Below are 21,304 nucleotides of genomic sequence, written 5' to 3'. Positions count from 1 at the left end.
TACATTGTACCAGAACTTCTCTTCGATGAGTAGGCAACCGCGCACCAGGAAATAATAGCTGATCGAAATTTACTGATGCATGAACACAAGTCAGTTTTCCTCATTTTGCAGTGATACCGCTGAATAAGTTTCGTACGCAGAATTCTCGACCACAGACGTACAAACCTGGAGAGTTTGGCAGTTCACTGCAGAATCTTTATATTCAACAAACTACACTAGTAAACATCCATATGAATCGATAAATTGCGTAACGCTGTAAGCTGTTAGTTGAGGCACAGGAAATAACCGTCAATGCAGGAGTCGTGTTGGTACGCAGCAACCTGCTTGAAAGTATTTGGCCGAGCAGAGTATACAAGTAATTTTAGCACAGCTAAATCTGTTAGGCGGAGTTTCTCCTTCTTTTGTGCGGCCTCTTGCCGTTATGCTCACATCAAAATAAGTTTTGTGGCCAGACGCATCCCAGCTTTCTTTGCTTTTGGGCCAAAAAACAAACAAATAATCGTGTCTGAAGTCGGTAGCCACAGTAATGCTTCAATGTATGCATGAATTCCGTGGCTCCTTTGCAGTTGCCACCAGAAAAAGAAAAGCGAGCGTAATGCTTTCATCACTATCACGAAATATCGTCACGATAGAAACGGTTCACTATATATATTATGCATCCTGCGGTGAACAGCGTTAGTACTGCGCGTAATGCTTTGCTACGTTTCATAGGATACACTTGTAGGCATTTTCCTAAGATTTGTTTCCCTCTTTCTATAACCTACGTTACGTTTTTCGCCGCATTTACAGAGCACGAAGAAAAGCAAAATAAACTGAAGGCTCTAAGGAACAGACAAGACTTATTTCAAGAAGAAGTAAGTATTTCACTCATTACTTGAAATGTCTCCGCATAACTGAGCGCAATCTGAGTTACAGTGATGTACGCCTGTCGGTGCGTTCTCGTTTTCTTCGGCAGTTTAGGCCAAAACGTTATACGTAGCAATCAACTTTTAACAAGAATATTTTCCTTCTATCTCTTCAGGCACAGCGTAATGTTTGTCCTAAGCCGTATTTCCTTGCAGGGCATCCTGAACCTCATCCTGGAAACGATAGATAAAATCAACGCGATCACAACGTCCGGGTACCTGGTGTCCATGGGAGGCGAGGACGCCGGTCAGAGCTGGGACACGATATCTGGCTTTCTGTACCAGCTGCTAGGTCAGTGAGAAGAAAGGACTTCAATTTCTTTGTGAACTAGGCTGGCTTGAGAATACGAGAGCAATGCTGCGTGCAGGTTTCTCTTTCATTCGGATACCTAACGAACCTCGCTCGTTCTTTACCCGTATTGTATGTAGCACTTAAGCAACTTCAATTACAGCGCTGACTGAATGCAATTTCATTGCTTAAATGTCCATTATGCCCTTTGGACGCTATGATTATGAAGCAATTCGTTAGGCGAGTAACTAGTCACCTTTACGGCACACTCAACTGGTCTTCTGAGAGCGCATTCGAAGCGCTCTGATTATCATGTAAAACAACAATGCAGCTGTTTTACGGATAAAAAACATGATTAGTAGGATTATTCCGTATTTTTCACCACTATATGAGCGTTCTTATTGCCGCAGTAAAGCTTAGTTACATTGTTAAGCGAGCTTTCAAGCTTCGTAGGAGCGCCCGAAAGCGACGAGTCGAATGTGTCATAAATCTCCGCTGTATTTGCGGTGTGACTGGCGCCTTCAACGCTTCTTTTGGTTTTCTCTCTCTCCAGCTGCCATCATCAAGGGAAACCACACCAACTGCGCTCAGTTCGCCCAGCCACATAGACTAGACTGGTTGTTCAGCCGGCTGAGCAGTCAACAAGCCTCCGAAGGAACAGGTGAACAGTATTTATATTGACGCTGCTTAGAGGTTGACAATGAGTCATTGCACTATCTCGTGAACGGAGACCTGTGTACATTAAATGTGCATTGGATAGCTGTGTGCGTTCATGTCCTAGATTTCCCTACGAGCTTGTAATATGTGGGTACAATGGGGACGTTTAATCGACAGAGGGGAGAAAAGAGGGTAAAGACGGAGATATTATCCAGAAATGTGTCCGGTTTGCTCCCTGCACGGAGAGTTGGTGCAGAATGAGTTCAAGAAAAAAGGAAACGAAAGAAATGGGTGGGCACACGTTATTTGCGAACGAACATCGCAGACCACACGCACGAATGTCGCCGCCTCTCTTGTCACAGCTTGTCCTGCAGGCTCGTCAACCTCAAGGAACGCACTTGCACTGTTAATGGGGGCATCCGTTGTGAGCACTTCCCTAGCTTTTGTTCTCGCAGTGGCCGTCTGTCCGGTACCTCTGGCGCGATACACAGCACTTGTCTCAAAAGTAAAGCACCGTCTATACTTTCTTTGTGAATATTCATAACGATGTAAACGTCTCTTATGCATGAGGGTCCCAGTATAAATTGCTAAAGAAACATATTTGGTTATATAGGTCCATCCACATATTTATGAAAATCGCTCACTGTGAAAGTATTGTCTTGCGTGTATCAAATTTTATTGTGCGAATTATGGTTTTGCTGAATGAATTCCGTCACTGCAGTTGCCGCGCAGTAACAGGGGTTTCTTTGTATTTGTTCACATTTTTAGGGTTGTAGCATCTGCGTTAAAATTTTCTGTTATTAATTTGCCTTGAAGAAAAGTGAATTTCAAGATGTATATATATATATATATATATATATTTTCTATAATATCTTCCGTTTGACTTCCTTACGTTTTTATTTCTCCTCCTGAGGAGATAGCGCTCCGCCTCACGACATATTCGTCACATTTTTCTTTTCAGGCATGTTGGATGTATTGCACTGCGTGCTGATTGACAGCCCGGAAGCTCTCAATATTCTCAAAGAAGATCACATCAAAGTCATCATCTCGCTCCTTGAAAAGCATGGACGTGATCCCAAGGTAAACATGCCGGTGCTGCCGTTATTATCTCCTTGCAGCAATTTAGCGTCTTTGTCTAGTTGATCCAACAGTGGCGACTCTTCACAGTGTCGTTATTGAGCAGCCTTATAAATTTTCAGCCATCAAAAAAGAAGCGCCACAATCTTAAATGTATCCGAACAAGGCAGGTGGTGTTATTGTTTCACAAGTAGTAATGTGTCACAATGGCTTGCACTTATATCCTGGGTACCGTAGAAGGATGGTCCTATTCCGGCAATGTGGAACTGTACATCGAGTCACAGGCAAAACGATGCTGGAGCCAGCCCCGAACACGTGACCGCTGGATTCAAGGTCATGGCCTCCTGCCGTGGTATGCCACAGATGCATATCTGAAAGTTTATGATCAATTGGAAAATAACCGCGTCGAACAAATCAGCAGATTTGTAGTGGTATTTTATTTTTTGGCGAGTAGATACGCTGAGATTCTCACTGGAACTTTACCTAAATACACAGCGCACCTAAAAGCTTGTCATAAATCCTCATTCATAACATTTCAATGCACGCAAATGTTTCGGTAATAAGGGTCATTCCTCATGCGGACTGGAGTAACGCTGGCGAGCCTGGTGTGAAAAAAAAATTACCTGGACGTCAGGGTGAGCGCACATAAATTTAAATTTAAATTGAATTACGGGATTTGACATCTTGCGTCTACAAACTAAGTTATCGGGGATACCGTAATTAAAGCTTCTTGATTTGTTGAGCTCGGACCCAAAGCATGGCACTCCAGCGTTCACACATTTCATCCTCAACGGAATGCGGCCGCTACAGGTGAGAATCGAACCCACAACATCTTGCTCTGCATCAGGGCTCCGTAGACACGCATGTATGCATATTGTGGCCGCTGCCGCGCAGCCGACGTAATGCAAGAGTAACGAGAAAAACGCCCCCAGTAACACGATTCCAGCGAGAATAATTCTCTCCGCAAGTGCAAAGGCCCGAAGACGACCCATTAAATACGGAACACGGGAACCCACAGAGGGCTCAACGTGGCATTATATTGTCCTAACGTTTCCCTTGGAAACATGGCGAGTTGCTGACTTTTGGGCACACGCGCATTAATAGTTCACCCGTACGAACTCGCTGCTGGTCCTAAACATTATACGTGGCCCGACTCAGAAATTAGGGCCCAATTTTTTTTACGAAGGCACTTACACTAGAATGGGACCCGATGCAGCGACCCAGTGGCTATTGTGTAGCGCTGCCGAGCTTCGGGTTGAGGCATCGACACGGCGCCCCAGTGACCCACTTCCACGGACGCATTTCCATTTCTAATAGCAACGCTCATTTACGTACGAAAAGGCTTTGCGAATTCGGCCCCAAGAGTTGAACAATGCTAAGAGCAACAGCAACAGATTAGTATAAAATTAAACTCGCCACGCTGCCTTAGTAGTAATGGCTTTGGGCTGCTGATTACGAGGTCGTCGGTGTGATTACCGGCCTCAGCTGCGACATTCGATCGGAACGTAATGCAACAACTCTCTTGTACAGAGCTTTCTACGCACGTCAAAGGGGATGAGCTGGTCGGAATTCAGCGGAGCCTTTCCTCTTTGGCCTCTCTAGAAGTCCTTGTGTATCAAGTGAAATACAGTGTAAAAGCTTTCCTCCTTTTTTTTTCAGACAACGAAACTCCTTAACAGCGAACATGCGCTCTGGGGCAACTTCGACTTGGAAAAATGTGTTTTTATGAAGCTACTGCTGGGTCGAATCGAAAGTAATTTGTTACGTCTGAGAGAGAAAGTTAAAATGCAGTGACTCTGCGAAGTAGAATTTTAATTTAGGACCTCGAATGTCTCACAATGTTTTCCCGAAATAGGCAACTTTCAAAACCGTAGAGGTGTGAAGTTTACAAAGGAGTAATTCTGCACCAAGAGCAGATGTCACAGCTTCGTAAACAGCAGCTGTTAGAGTATCTCAGGCGCACAAATTTCATCTATAAGTTTACAGCTTACGTAAATTTGTTACGATGTTTACGACGGTTTATAAAAAAATTCTACTCGCAAATGTGTAGTACATTTCGGAGTGGTATGTCCATTTTGTCCGCTTTAGATGTGCTTTACCAGTTTACAGACTATGATGTCATTTTTCCTTGCTAAGTTACAGAGTTGTAAGCATGAAAGAGTTTATGGAAATGTTGCGATTTTCAAAAATTTCATAAAATTTTGACGCTGAAATAAAAATCCACTTGGTACAGTCAATATATTTTAGCTTTCTTTTTCTTGTTAATGAAACAAACTTAACTAAAATCGGTGCAGAGGTTGCCGAGCGAGACTGTTTTTATGTTTTCGTGTATTTATATAGAAGCTCCCGAGCTAAAGCTTCCTATTAACAGCAGAGATGCCACCTGTTTAGTACTCATTCTCTCCTCAGTTTGTGAAGTGACATCGATGACGTGTAAGAAAAAAAACTTTAAGAAAGAATTCTAAACAGCCAACTCCGGTCGCAATACAAGAACACGTTCAGTATCCTTTGGGAGGTGGTTGTTTCTGGCACTATGTTGCATTACGCATTTCATACGGGTGGCGCTCCCCTTCCCAACGTGTTTTACCCGTACGCTAGAGCCAACCGATACTTCGACTTCAAACAGCTTTCCTCAAGAGCCAGTGCGGAACCCTGTGCGGTGTTTCTAAATGCCAGCACTTCAAACATGTACACCTTTTTCCCGCTTTGGCAATCTTAACGCTAACTCAATGAAACGGTTAGACGAAAAACGTAGCGGTTAGTTCCCACAGAAAGCTAAAACCTTTAAAAAAGATGTCGCGTTTTTTTGTAGTAACGTTATTTTTTATTTAATTATTCAGAGCAGCTTTCATTGAAATTGTACGCATCGAAAGGTCGAAAGGCTCAATTCTTCAACTTCTTCTTACCTAATGTTAGAGTATGCTCTCAGCATGTTCGCGTAAACCACTGCAGGTGCTGGACGTTCTGTGCTCCCTCTGCGTCACGGGCAAGGGGGTGGCTGTGCGCAGCAGCCAGAACAACATCTGCGACAACCTGCTCCCCGGCAAGAACCTGCTGCTGCAGACTCGTCTCGTCGATCACGTGGCCAGGTGACGACCCCGCAATTATCCTTACCGCAAGAAGTAACGTAGGGTGAACGGGGAAGTAAAATAAAGTGGAATGCGAATTTTGGCCGACCTTGTCATTCGAGTTAGTGTGTATGCTTTGGCGAGTTTACGAGTAAAATTCAAGTACGAAAAGTATACTCACGCTGAGCGCAACCTGGAAGACGGAAGGGACAAACAAAAACGAGCGTTTCGCCGTTGAAGTGCTGAGGATAATCTTGCATAGCAGCGGTTCAATAAGCATGCGCCGAACAAAGTGCCGCGAACTCGCCTCTCGATAACGTGGAGTTCACTCAAAAACGTTTTGCACCGTTCAGCTTACAATGGTGCACGTATAATGCCGTACAAAACTCCCCTTATAGCAGGTACATTGCATCAAACATGTCACGCGCTGTAAGCTTTCTTTTTTTTGTCGGAATGTCGCTAATGAACCTCATCCTATGCTTAAAGCAATCGTTTGCCATGCGATATTCCGCTGTCATCTCAATTACTGTCACCTGCTATGGGTCAATCAAAAATATCATGAGACTAGTTCTTCAACATGAGCAATAATACTTATAGCTGGAGTCGCCCGCTACATGCCAAGCCCGTCCTGCAGGACCATCATAAAGTTGTCCAGTTCAGTCCAGTTAAGTGCAGGATGTTCTAGTGTGGAATTTCTTTTTCAATATCGCTTATTATATTCCCTCAGACTTTCTCTCCCAAGTGTCTCTGAACACCTTAAGACTCTCTCTAAAATACCACGCGTGCATCAATGTATTTCTACGACACAGGAAAATAAGTGGTTACTTCCGCCTGTAATAAACTATGGCGAACGGAACCAACAGTAATCATTGCCCAAAACCTTAAATAAGTATGACGCGCTTTCGACAATGTTCTACTTGGTCTTCCGCTATCTTTAAGCTATAATAAAAATATTTTAAAAATTACTGATTCGTAATACCTGACTTGTTTGCATTTCTTTGTGTGTGTGATTTTGTTGTAAACCTTTTGTTAACCAGTATTACATGTTATATCTTCTGTCCTTTTAAAATCCTATTTCGCCATTGTCTACTGGCATAAATAGAGTCTGCGTGCGGCCCCTGCAGAATATATACAATTGTTTTACATATTTGCAGCAGGTATACCCCAGGTGTGCTGAAGCTACTTTTCTAGCTTTTTGTTTTTTTTCTAGGGTTCATTCCCTAACTTGCTGGTACAGATAAAGCATTGATCCATTCACTATATTTTAGAAGTCCTACTTATTAATAAGTTGTAAAGTTAACGATTATATTCATAACCTAAATAATGTATTTGAGCATGTACAAAGGGCATAGTTCGCTCAATACGCTTATTAAAGGTGTATTAGTGGGCCATTTGGCAGCAACACTACACTCTAAAAAAGGATTACACCCTACTTGAACTGACGATTTACCAGAGCGATATAATTTGTTCTCGTAATTCTGGGGTCTTAGGTGTCAGAACCACGATATGATTATGAGGCACGACGCATTGGGGGGCTCGGCCTTAATTTCCACCGCCTGGGGTTCTTTAATCCTATGCACGGTACACGAAGTGTCATTAATGCATTAGCATTAGGAGTATCAAAGTGGAAAAAGTATATGTGTGTGAAATGTGCCAAGCCAGTCCCGTGGTATATATATAATGTGGTGAATATGCTTTTAATCAAAGATCCGGGAGTTCCAGGTGGCGCGACGTGATGCTAATGGATTTCTGTCGCTTTCCCGGTAAATCCCCATTGAATTGATCTCATTGAGACTGATGATGAGAGAGCAACGCTCTATGCATGGCAGCCTCCCGTATATGAAAGACAAGAGGAGCTGCTTTCATAATCCAAAAATAGGCGTTCGGAAATGCATTAAAAGTTTCTTAGCGAATGAAATTGTTGAGATACATATTAATGACCACATCTTCCCATAAGAAGATGAAAAATATTACATGAACGCTCTTAGGAATCTTTTTTGCTTGTTTTGAAATTGTATAAGCCTTTATTTCTCCAGTGCTTTCTAAATTTCTGCAGGAAGATAATTTTATTATTCATGGGTTTTTCTTTTGGGGGGTAGGGAGTGAAATGCAGAAACTATTTATGCACGTTAATGATCCCAATCTCTCCCATGTCCACCCACTACGGCGTGCCCCATAAGCAGATCGGGGTAATCTAACTCAAAACTCCAGAATTTAACCTACATTTTTTTTCTGTCGCGGAGAGTCACCCCCTCCCTGTCCCGTCGTGGGCGGAGCCACCAACTTGATTGGGGAGCCTTCGGTTCTCCCCAGTCAAGTTCCTCAGGACACTCTAATAAAGTTCTTGTCACTGTCACTGTCGACAGCATGCAGCCCAACATTTTCGTTGGCAAGGTCGAAGGGGCGGCACTGTTCAGGCGCTGGTACTATGAGGCCATGGTGGACCACTGCGAGCAAGTGAGCCACCTGGATCCCCACTTGCGCATCGGCTGGGCCAACACGGCCGGCTACGTGCCTTACCCGGGAGGAGGCTCCAAGTGGGGTGGAAACGGACTCGGAGACGACCTCTACTCGTTCGGCTTCGACGGCGCCTGCCTCTGGACAGGTAAGCGACACGCGCTTCTTCGATGGGCGCTGCAACGTTTGGAGCTGGTCTAGGGTTATCGCCTGCTCAGGATGTCCTGAAAAAGATCGGAAGCGGCAGGAACAGCCGCGTTCGTGAGCTGTAGCACTATCCCCGTGGTTGAAGGGGCCCCAATAGTGTAACGGTGGTAACGACATACAAAATATTTGACAAGTCACCACCGTCCCGATTGCAGGTATTTATTAAGCCAATTTTTACCAGGTATATGTCGGCGCCACCGTGCAGTGCTGGAGGCCCTTCGAGAACGAGGGTCGCGTTGCAGCATATGTGGAACGCGACTGTACGCGATGCCTCGGCACTCAGTTGTCACAGACCAAAACGTTGGCGCCACAGCCATCGTAAAGATGTCTATCTATACCAGTGAGCTTCGAAGATAGGTCGCTATGGAACCTTTCCCGGTGATCCCTTGGGCACCCTCATTTCTGATCACATCGTAATGCGTCCATTACTTGCCTCAGCTGCCTCTTTCGCCTCCATGTCTCCAATGGATGTGCATGATGCCGGCGCGGCTTCGAAAACCTCTGTTTCGGCGAATATCATAGACAGTGACTGGATGGACGACACGAAGCTATGGCCACAGCTTCAGAGAATATGTAAGCGCTTAGGGAGCCCATTAGCCTTGTGAAACGGTGCGAGCACTAGAACCGCGATGAATGTATTGAAACCACTCCAAACTTTCCACTTCTGAGTTAAATAAGGAGCTGTGTCTTTTGCTCTACCTTATTTACTTTCCGATCACATTGAAACAGCGGCTTCTCATGTTAGTGACTCAGTAACGTTCCGCGTCTGCATATCTGGTTGATTAGTTATTCTCTGTCTAATCGCTCGTGGACTTGCCCAGTTGCGGCATATGTGTTCTTTTCGGGTGCAGTGCTTGGAACGCAGATGTTCTGTACTTTGTAATGACTTGTAGCAAGAACTTATTATCCCTAGTCACTCGCTTACTCTATGAGCCGTCACGAAACGTTCAGCTTGAAACATTAGTGCGCTCTCATTTGCTCACTTAATCACCGATCACTTATTCTTGATATGTAGGCGGTAGTGCGGGCGTAATTTTTAGTGTGAGTTAGCGTAGCTGTGGGCAGACAACGCACGAGGAACTTACTATGCAAAGAAGCTGCACTATTCCCTTTGTCACAGTGTAATGAGCGCTACTCACTCTTGCCAACGTTCGGGGGTTAAACTTCATGCTTTGGAGGTTAGCGATACAATGCTGGCGCATTATGAATTTTTTTTTATCCTCGAGGAAAGCCGTCATCATAAAGGGCTGGTAACGCAGGCCATCCTTGTGTAGCAACGGTCCGTGAACTTGGTCACACAGATTTAGCCCATTCCTTAATATACCAGTCACTACTTTTGCAGCCGACTACTGCACACTTCTTCCCTCTACCGTTCCACATTTTGCAGCATGAATGGAACAGAGTTCATTAGCCATCACCATGCCGCGTAAATGACAGGTGATCACAGAGTAGCAGGGCGGAGCGGTATTGAATTGGATTGAACTTTATTTCTCGTTCATTCAAACGAGGGTAGACTGAGACTAAAGGCATAAAGCCTGACAAAGGTCTCAGCCAGAATGCGTTTTCGCATTCATGAGCTTTCGCTTGAGGCAACGTGTAGCTGGCCTCCGAAAGCGCCAACTCGTTCCTCTAGAGTCAACTAATCCGCAAAAATGGTGTATGTCACCACACTTCTCTTGTTTTGATAAGAACAAAATACCCACAATTAGCTCTTCGCACGCTTGCAATGATGCCGCTTTATCTGGGTCGCATACAAGAGCAAACACAATTTTGCCGATTGATCAGAATGTTTAATTGCCTAATTGACAAATATTCCGGAAAGAAGCTTTAAATAAATAAATAAATTACTTTACCACGCATGCACCAATGATAAAGCCGAAGACAATCAGTGTCGCGACATTGTCAGTATTGCGCAAAGCTTTAGAATAACGCACCTTCAGGGATATGAAAGTGTGCGTCTAATAAATGTTGGCCTGTTGTTCCAAGTGTTCTATTGCTATTGCACTCAGTGTTGTATGCGACTAGCATATAGAAACTGGGCACGTCAGTGTGGCTTTTCTTCATCTGTCGCGCAGGGGGTCGCAGCAACACGGTAAGGTCGTCTTCACCGCCCTACATCCGTAAGGGCGACGTCATCGGGTGCATCATCGACCTGAACGTACCGGTGATCAGCTTCACGGTGAACGGAATCAAGGTGAAGGGCTGCTTCCGAAGCTTCAACACCGATGGCATGTTCTACCCGGCGATCAGTTTCTCGGCGAAAGTGAGGTAATCGTCATTGTTATCTCCGGTAAAGCGCTTTCCTATTTCGCAAGTGCGCTTCTCTGCGCTGCACATTTTCCCAAACAATTGCGGCACCTGTCACCGTTCAAGTGAAGACGAAGCTGCACGTGATGGGGCTTGTCTCTTACACGTGGCTTTATCGCGAGAGCAACGTCTACATTTTCCACGCTTGAGAAAATAACTACGCTGCCATTAGCAGGGCAGCAGCCTCGCAGGAAAGCCCACTTTGCGATTATGAAAACGATCTGTTTGATGTTTGTTTCATTCGAGTACGAGTCATTCTCTGTCGGAATTCATTTTAGTTCAGAGTTCGACTGTAGTAACTTCTTCCTTTAACGTCTCGCTCCACACACAGATACGTAAATTATGTATGGTCATTTGAGATGCTCCTCTTAATAAGTATCCGCCACACCTGTGTCCTTGTATACTAGCTATGCGCGAACCTGATCTTGTTACCTGGTTTATGTTTCATGCAAGGCACTAAATCAGTGACTAGTTAGAGGTACCCTCCTATTGTGCATCACGTACATAGGTACGCGATGCCGGGTCGGAGTGCGAATGGTGAGCCGTGTGGATCAATAAGGTTTATACAGCCCGCAAAGTGCTGCGCTGAGTGCCAAGTTCCTTGTGATATCGGGTGTTGTTGCCACAAGTGCTGTGACGGGCTTCAGACTGTACCGCATTTGATGGGTGGCGCTCGATTGGAGCTATTTCCGGAAGCTTTCGTCAGGCTACGTCCACCTGCAGCGAGCAACACTCCTCGTCCTCCCAAAGACGTCCCGGCGTTGCTGCTTTGGCACAAAAAAAAAGAACTTTGAGCTTGGTCTCCTCCCTTAATAATCAATCTAGATGGCGGACTAAACGGCAATAGAGTTTTCGAATGACACTTTAAAAGAGAGTGAGTTTAGTGTTTCTATTTAGTATTACCCTTAACGTGCATTACGAACCGGCCTCTGGTTCGCAGCTGTCGATTCCTGCTCGGCGGAGACCAGGGCAAGCTCCGGTACGGCCCTCCCGACGGCCACTCGGCCTTGGTCGAGGCCCTGCTGCCGCAGCAAGTGCTCACCGTCGAGCCGTGCTTCCAGTTCGGCGACGTGCCCAAGGGAGTCCTGTTCGGGCCGGCGCCCATTGCGGACGACGCGGTTTTCGTGCCGTCACCTGTAGACACGTCCAACGTAAGCGCGTCCTTTGTAGTTAAAGATTGATACGCAATGTCACCCGGAACATTTACTGAAGGCTAAAGGCTGTGGCACACAATCGGTGCTCTGGTTTCGGGGGCAGCTCCAGCGAACGCGCTGCTTCGGGGTCCAAGGTTCGATGGCTCCAGGGGGCTGAAACACGTGCTCCACATAATCAGTCACAACTGAGCACCGAGTGCGCCTTATCTATGACTCGAGCATTGAGCGTTATCGCCGGCACAAAAAAAATATAAACAATTCTAGAAGCGTCCTACGTAAATACACGGGAACGGAGAAATCATTTTTCCTCGACGTCCACTAAAGCTATTTAGATGACGCTTACACAGAAAAAAAAATTAATCATATTTAAAGAGTTTGGGAAAGTGATTTTTACTTCGACCATACATTTGAGCAATATGCTGAAAATTTGAAATTTAGGAAAGGACAAATATGGTCAGATTTATGTCTCAACTGTACAAAGAAAAATTATGATGCAATTCTGTCTACAGTACCCATGTGGACGTCTAGTGGGGGCAAAATTGACATGCTGGTGTATGTGTTTAATTCTTCAATATGACTTTTCTCAGACATTGAGCACAACGTAACATTTTAACTAAGCTGTGAGCTAACGCATCGTAATCGTCCCCGTCAGAAGCCCTATTGGTAGAGTTTATAGAACTGTGGTATCGGATTAGAATGCGCAATTATGGAGCTGCAAACATTGTACTGCCATTCTTTTATCGATATGGAGAAAATGCTTTCTCTTCAGCCATATTTCGCGAAAACTCCTTGTATACAGTACATGTTTTTTTTTTTCAATCATCCTCAGATTACCCTTCCCAACTACATCGAGTCCGTCCGTGACAAGCTCGCTGAAAATGTCCACGAAGTGTGGGCAATGAACAAGATTGACATAGGATGGAGATACGGAGAGGTATGTGAATGAACTTGCATCTCAAACTTTCATTGAAAACAAGAAGGTTAGACCATCGCACACGCTAACTGTAATAAGAATGTGTCACTTGCTTCAAGCTAATGAAGAAGCTGTCAGCCACGTTTTCATTTGCAAATCATAATTCACCCTTTCAGCCTTATGCAAGTTCTGTATGTACAAGGATTAGATCGAACTTGTCCGGAAGCTATTCATCGCTGCGTTAATGCGTTTACTTCTGCATATTGTCATTTAAAGCGCAGCACTTGCACCCTGCTTACTTACATGCAAAAGGTGCCACGTCGACTCACTCAGTAATATTATTTATCCTGGCTTTAAAATATAATGCGAAAGCATAGACATGACCGTGCACTTTCGCACCGTTGGTGCTAAAAGTAAACGGTCAACTTTTTTCCTTGTTTCTTATTTATACGTAGCACAAGTACTACGTGAAACATTTATTTCATTGATTATTAATCTATCGCTTCTAAAAAATATGTCATGAAGCACAGCTAAGGGAATCGTACGTCAAGATTAATTCATAGCAGATACTGTTCAAAGTTGCCCATTTAATACTGACCACGCAGGTGAGAGACGACGGCAAAAAGTTCCACCCGTGCCTGACATCATTCGAGCACTTGCCGATGGCCGAAAAGAAGTACGACACCACACTAGCTCTCCAAACTCTCAAGTAAGTCGACTTTAGTACTGCCGATTATCCGTACCAATAGAATAAAACAACCAGTGCTCCACGAAACTCCGCCTAGCCCACTGAACTTCAAGCCTACCACGTATCACGTGAACTCGGTGATTCCTTTGAAATGCACAGTGTGTAAAACTGCCACCCTAAGTGTGCCACACAGCAAGAAAAAAACAATTGTGCAGAAACAAAGGCCCATGCTTGTGAATGTAAGTGAACAGCCCGAATGAATGAACGAACGGACGGCAATCCCCTTCCCTCCTGCCTCTTCCTGCAACTCGGTTGCGCGACAGCCCCTCCTCCTCCCCTTTCCCGCGGCCCTTTCCCCAGCTTGGTTGCGCGAGAGCGCGCAAGTCCGACCACCTACCATCGACTGCCACCGACCATAGCGAACCACGAAAACAGGCGAAAGAGCAAAAGAAAATGGCTATTCACTTTAAAAGGAGGTGACGCTCGTGCCTTAAACATCGCGTGGACCCTCGGCTTTGATATAGGAGAAGGCAGAGGAGTGCCAATTGCGGACTCTGGCCACAATAGCCGGGGAGAGCAGCCCCCATCTTCGCACGATGGCCACGCAACATTTCACTTACGTCTATCACAGCTACTACTAAGGCATTTGTCAATACTATTGTGGTAGAACGCGCACTGGAAGGCGATTTACAGCTGCAAGTGTACAAGCGAAATTTTCGACGAGGCATAGTGAGGGACGATTTAGCATGCGGTTCCTCGTTCGCAACAACGTGTGGTATGTGCTAACTTACTGCGATAATTTTGTTTAGGTCTTTCATGTGCACTTGTCGTGCTTGTGCGTGTTTTTACTCGTGCTGCTTGCGCTTCGACCTTTTGCACCAGCTTGTCCGAACTGAAGTTCGTCTCCATTTCAGGACCATCCTTGCACTGGGCTACCACATCACGGTCGACAAGCCGCCCGCGCGTATAAAGACAGTCAAACTCCCTAACGAGTGAGTATTGCCGTGTACATATTAAGTAACGATTAAGTAAACAATTATACTAATACAAAGTTATGTAGATAAAAAGACGGCGCTTGGTGCAGCGAAGATGTCGACTTGCGGGTCATTTTGCCTTTTGCAAGTCTTGATCATTCAGTCACCTGTCCCTTTTAGTTTGCTTGGACACACCGGGATCTGTTTGTGTGTTCCTATTGTTCTTCCTCGTCACACAATTGGCCTGCCCCCTAAAATGGCAGTTATGGTTCAGATTAGGAAAAATATCTATTACTATACAACAAGTTTATGGCTACGTGTATCCATGTGATATTTTTGCAAAGTGGTACATTTCTGTGGTTGGGAACGAGGGCGTGCTCAAAGGTTTTATCTCCGCCATACATCCTTATGTTGCAGGAATCATTTTTCTTAAGGTTAACTTCTTACGCTCCCCAATTTCGTCTAATTTGTTTGGCTTCAAAGAAAACAGATCAGTCTTACTTTACTGGTTATAAAATATCAAGCGATAATCGAATGATGAATATAGCTTCATTAAACTAGGCACCGCTGCAGAAACTACCACGGCTCCGATTTAGCATCTCGGCAATGGACCATACTAGTGAATCGGAAATCCCGCAGCATGAAATACGGCATGTTCTCTCGGTCAACGTAACAGCATTTGTTAGTAGCTGTAGGGTTATGGTACAGGCAGGGCATCGAGTACTGGCAGGGCCTGGAAATTTCAAAGCCACCACACGACTAGCCAGATCTTCTGCTGAGCCGCTACGAACTCGAGCTCGTGAGGTGTTTCTCGTGCTCCAAAGCTACCTGGCCTTTTTTTAATAATGAAGAGTTTTGGCATATCACTACCGGTTTACCTTTACTGATAACCGCCTACTGCAAATGTACGGTCCGGCACCAGTAACCCATTGCTAAAATAATATAATGTGGCACTGGCGAACCATAAGCAGTTGTAAGCAGGTGCACTTGCAGTTTAGCGTACTTCAAAAACCTTATATCAAACTTCCTCTGGTCACGAAGGCCGAAAGGCTAATAGAATGAACGTACTCTTGCTCAAAAGTTCTGAGCTAACGCTTAATTTTGACTTGCACATCCCGTAGCCCGTACCTCCAACCCAACGGCTACAAACCGGCTCCATTGGATCTGGGTGCGATCACGCTGACGGCCAAGATGGAGGAGCTGGTGGACCAACTGTCTGAGAATACACACAACGTGTGGGCCCAGGAGCGCATCCAGCAGGGATGGACGTACGGCCTGGTCGAGGTAAGCTGACATATCCACAAGATTGACGATAGAATTACATGACGTTTGTCCACATATCAGCGCAGCAAAACAAGTAAAGACAAAGGTGGTACCAGGTTGCAGCGTCAATGTGCTGTCACAATGCGATACCATCTCGTCTAAATCACTATCTTTTGACTTCTATGCCTCAATCTAATGAAATACTTTGTATTGAATCAAAGAGCCATTCAAGTTTAAATCTTAAAGCACTCAGAGTGGATGGGACAGCATATGACATCAGCTAAACAATTTCAAAGAGAAACATGATCTTGTGCTGTATCCACCATGGTTTGAACGTCCGTTCGATGGAAGTAACATAAGAAATAGTTCCATGTCATTTCCTAACTGTGTGGAAATAAGTTCAATTTCTTCGTCTCACAAATCGAGAATGTAGCCACTTTCACTCAGAAGTTATTAATAATAAGTGCACTTTTTGCGAAGCACTGGGTAGCATTGCTTAAGTAAGAACTATTCTTATAATCCTTGCATTTTTTCTTAGTTAGTCGCTATTAGTACTGTTACAAAGATATCTATAAATGATACTTATTGCCTTTTAAACACATTTGTTGACGTTGTATAACAAGCAGATCATTGTCACTCACATACTTTATTAAATTGTTGTCATTTTGTAACCACTTACTTCTGCAATGCATCTGGCCCTGAGGATATAACAAGTAAACAAAAGTGAAGTAATAAAATTAATTTTAGTGTTTTGTAAAAATCGAGAAGGATCAATGCATGGATACTTCACTCCATCCGTTCTGCAACTTCGAGTGTATAATGAAAACTTGCTACTGGGCCTGAGCCTTTTAAAGCCACTGCATTCAGTTTAGTTCCTCGCATGATTTAAGGGAACGCTGTTAATGTTAGCATGTTAATGTTGAGATATACCAACCACATGAAAGCTCCTTCAGGTCTTGATTCAAGAAGATTGGTTGAGAATACATGCTTTCACCCATCAAGGCAGACAATATATGACGCTGTTTGTACGTTTGCCTTTTATTATTTTAGAACCAGCCAACGAGGAGAAGTCCACACTTAGTGCCTTACAAAAGCGTCGACGACGTCATCAAGAAAGCCAACAGGTAATTCCCTGACAATTTGGCAAGAATGACTACAGTATCAAGCGCAAACCACAAACCTTGCCTTGCTGGCTTATTCTTGACATTGTTACAAATCAAACAGGTTAGTTGTCTAGTGAAGCAGTATACAGTCAAAATTAAATTTACAAAGGATTCCATTGAGTGTTTTCCGGAAGTGGAGGTACTGATAGAAAGCAAAAATAGAACCATAACGTAGAGCGCCTGGTATCGCGTAACATTCAGATAAATTTCCTAAGCTTTTTGAAGGCAGTGCAGCAACGATAACGTTGCGGAATCGTCATCAACAAATTAGCAGTGCCACACGACAGCAAGAGCCTCATGGACACTAAATCAAGGTGGTGCGCTAATAACATTTACTATTGCATACTTTAGACACGGTGGTCAAAGAAGGCAAATATGCCGATGAAAACAGGTATTATAAAAAATTTGCGGTCGATCATGTTCCCAGATGGAAACGTTTCCCTTAATAAAAAGAGAATTAGCAGAAGCACTATTTCCAAGTAACATTTGCTAATTCCAGCGTAATAACGTGATTCTGTTATATGCTATTTGTCTGGCTAAGGGAACTATGTCAAGTCTGATAAGAAGGAGACCTGTGCCATTATGAAATCATACCACTTGTCCGTAAGTTTAAACAAAAGGAAGCCGTTCTCAGATGTCACGACAAACCCTTGATATACGCAACAGACCACAATAAGCTCATCTATAAAATATATATAAAAACTTAATTATATCTAATGAAACCACTAGCGCGATAATTATTTCTATCGAATATACCCTTGTGCCCCATATCCTAGTTATCATATCTCAACATATAAGCATCTCATATAAAGCATGTATGTTCTCATATATGGGAATCCTCATTCAACCAGGTTAATGTTCTGTGGTTTCAAGACAGCTCTCCATAGTTCACTCTACACACTACGTCCCGGATCACATGGGCAGCTCCTCACAGAGATCGCACAAGTCCACTGTTAAGCAGTCGAAAAATAACACAATATAAAATTTCAATGGTTGCCTTGTCACCGTGGCAGTGGCATCCATGAAAATGATCAAGCGGACGCAGCGGCCCATTTTACCCACGATGCCATCATCGGTGTTTCCATCCCTCTTTGGGGAGTCGAGGCAGCGAAAAAAACTTCGCGTACTTCCACGTCGCCTACCCTTGGGTCAGTGGAATTAATACAAATTTTCAAGCACGCGCCTTCGTTCACTGGACTCTTATCTACGGCTTCGTATTCCGTCGGGCCTCTCCCGATGTGACTGCACCCTCATAGCCCGTCTGTGGCTTGGAGTGGCATATTAATATGCATACTCATTGGTCACTGAATTTCCAAATAGCTGACTGTGACTTTTGCGAGTGCAGCGAAATGACCGCGCACTTTCTTAGTGAATGCACCCTTTTCAACCAGCAAAGAGCAGCCCTCTCCTCCCCCACACTAGACCAGCTGGACAAGCGCCCACTGACAGAAAGCAAAATTCTTGCACAGTGGTCTACAGGTACATCAGCGTGAGCCGCTATACAGGCGCTGCTGTGTTACACTAAAGATATCGGACTGTGCGAAAAATTGTGATTGGGCACTGTGTGGCACTGTGAGGCACTGTGTCTCAGTGAAGCAGTGACATTGTTTATGTCCATGTTGCACCTTCACAGAGTGCGTGACAGCGCCTACACTGACAGTGTTATATTATTCATAGTTTCCTCCTTTTTTTGTCTCATCTTTCGTATCCATTTCCTGCTTCCACGGTACAAGGTAGCCAACCGGAGACATCCTCTGATTAAACTCCCTGTCTCCCTGTCAATCTCCCTGTTGCTTTGGCGTTGCGCTGCTAAGCCTGAAAGTGCGGGATCGAATCCCGGCCACGGCGGCTGGACTTCGGTGGGGGCGAAATGCAAAAATGCCAGTATGCCGTGTAGTGGCTGCACGTTAAGAAAAAGCCCGTGTAGTCAAAATTAATCCGGAGGCCCCCACTAGGGCCTGCATCACAATCATAGTGATTTTTGCTCGTAAAACCTGATAATTTAAAAATATAACCCTGTGGGGCATGATTGATAAGTATCGACACGCGTACATCGTTTATCACTTGTTTGTCCTTTTTGCGGGGACCGCTTTTCACCCGCTAACAATCTACATTTATCGCTCACTGCAAGACCCGCCTGTATGCATCGGAACTTTCCCGAATGTTATCGTTGATTCTTTCCGATTCCTATGTTGTCACTGAATGTTGTGTAATCAGATTGTAAGCACGACACACGCACGTAGTATTCTACTTTAGGGAAAATAAGCGAGTACCAGCGATTACGCTGGAATCTTCGATGAGTCATGTATAGATAGCCGACGCGCTTGAACCTGTGATCAGATTTCGATGATCGACGCATGTGTCTATCACTTTTGTTCTGCCCAAGTGTGACTTGTTTTTGTGGGCCCAAGTTCGCCCAATAAATAGCTAGTTTCTCGACTCCCAGCTGTGCCACAATCTGATTCTTCACTGCCACAACAACGTAAAAAGTTTAAAGAAACATGCGTGCTTTCACATGAGATTATGGAATATGGGGCATATTGATCTTTCTTTAGGAATTCTCAAAATATTTTTCAGTTTGGAAACGTCGTGCAAACAGGGTGGAAACCAACCTAAAATTCAATTGTATATATAGATCTCATCTCAAGGATAAATTTTCATCGCCAGAGATTATTGGTCACTGGCGAGTCAAGCGTTGTGCATAAAGCGGCATTTCGCTTCCCATTTCTACCAGGGATACGGCCGGAGAGCTGGTCAAGACACTTCTTGCCTATGGCTATGTTCTGGAGCCTCCAACAGCTGAAAGCCTCGAAGGTAATTGGACAGCACGTCGTGGGCAATTGTCGCTCCACTTTGACAAATCTACGCTCCACTTGACAAGTGTATCTGTTATCACTAGTGCTAGAACAATTTTCACATTCAAGATAGTTTGTAGCGCGCCTTCTATGCTGTCAAATATACCATATACACTCTCCGAAACTGAATGTTTTACAATTACATTCTACATATTTACCACTTAACACTGTGCTTGTGTACCTTCGTACTTTGCATAATAAAATCGCAGTTGCTAAAGTACGAATCTCAGCGCAGGTATGAAACAGGACATTTGCTCAGCGTGCAACACTCAAAGTAACATGGTTGTTTTGATTTTTCCTGCTTGCAGGCGTGCAAAGTAAAGTAGCATCGGTGAAATACGATCAACGAACCTACCGTGCTGAAGTAACTTACTCCGTTTCTGAAGGGAAGTGGTAAGTGGTCTTGTCCATACTCACGGAACAAATATTGTAATGGAGATTTTTTTGCATCCACCTTAAAATAAAAGAACCGCGGTGAACAAAATGTAATTTTTAAGAATTATATATTTTTTTTGTTCGAGCAGTAGTATGTGTCCTGCTACTTTCTCCATATGCTCTATTTTACAACGTTCTTTCTTGACCAGCACCTTGTACCGTGTAGTTTCCCGTTTTTTTCCTGTCTCGTGCGTTTATATATACTACTGGCATTTTTTCGACCATCACATTAGGTGTTTATAAGGTGTTTATACCGACTGGCATTGTTATACAAGCGATGCTACAGCCGAGAAAATAAAAATCGACTTAAGCAAACAGGTATGATTCGTGCATCAACCAAGATTCCTGTATTTGTTGTAATGCTGATTGTGTGGCATGGATAAATTATCCCTCTAAGTTCTGTGATTTAAAAAAAATCGATGTTGCTAAATGCCTGAACACTATACTGCCCTATATCTATAGGACACGCGTGTGTTTCTTTCCCATGCTGCGCTATGTCTGTCTCACTTAACTCAGTCTTAGGATCAGACCGATATATTACAGTCTGCTTATGAAAAATGAAGGTAATTTAGAGTCCAGTCAGCCACTTTTCTTTTATTACTGCAATGTACATCCTAACACGTGTATACAGTCGTATTTGCACCTCCGCTAACTTGCGTGCAGTACTGTGAAGACTGTACAAATATTGTACACAAACGCATACGACGTGCTTCTTGAGGTGATCGCTCGCATATAGTGGCGAACCTACATGAAGCCGGCCGAAGAATATCGAGCCATTGTCAGGCAAGCGCTCGTTGCCTAACGTCGACGTCTTATATGTACTTGAATTGGTGGAGTGTTCAAGCCATTTACCTTCTTATAATCCGTCTTTCCAAAGCCAATACCACGCGCG

The 21,304-nt window shown here is 44.2% G+C and overlaps 1 protein-coding gene across 2 annotated transcripts in view; it reads left to right on the top strand.

Moving 5' to 3' along the window:
* The window catches only part of RyR (Ryanodine receptor), a 313,565-nt gene that overhangs the window by 112,331 nt on the left and 179,930 nt on the right, over positions 1-21,304 (top strand). For both annotated transcript variants that reach the window (XM_075673606.1, XM_075673605.1), the window contains exons 15-29: positions 790-854; positions 1,062-1,197; positions 1,748-1,855; positions 2,813-2,931; positions 5,881-6,017; positions 8,363-8,601; positions 10,736-10,928; positions 11,908-12,118; positions 12,951-13,055; positions 13,640-13,743; positions 14,637-14,714; positions 15,818-15,980; positions 17,010-17,083; positions 19,857-19,936; positions 20,286-20,370. In XM_075673606.1, the coding sequence (XP_075529721.1) occupies positions 790-854; positions 1,062-1,197; positions 1,748-1,855; positions 2,813-2,931; positions 5,881-6,017; positions 8,363-8,601; positions 10,736-10,928; positions 11,908-12,118; positions 12,951-13,055; positions 13,640-13,743; positions 14,637-14,714; positions 15,818-15,980; positions 17,010-17,083; positions 19,857-19,936; positions 20,286-20,370 (1,897 nt within the window). The remainder of the gene's footprint in view (positions 1-789; positions 855-1,061; positions 1,198-1,747; positions 1,856-2,812; positions 2,932-5,880; positions 6,018-8,362; positions 8,602-10,735; positions 10,929-11,907; positions 12,119-12,950; positions 13,056-13,639; positions 13,744-14,636; positions 14,715-15,817; positions 15,981-17,009; positions 17,084-19,856; positions 19,937-20,285; positions 20,371-21,304) is intronic.

The sequence above is a fragment of the Dermacentor variabilis genome, chromosome 11 (genome assembly GCF_050947875.1).
Source record: "Dermacentor variabilis isolate Ectoservices chromosome 11, ASM5094787v1, whole genome shotgun sequence".
Lineage (NCBI taxonomy): Eukaryota > Metazoa > Arthropoda > Arachnida > Ixodida > Ixodidae > Dermacentor > Dermacentor variabilis.
This window is presented reverse-complemented; position numbering and strand designations above follow the sequence as displayed.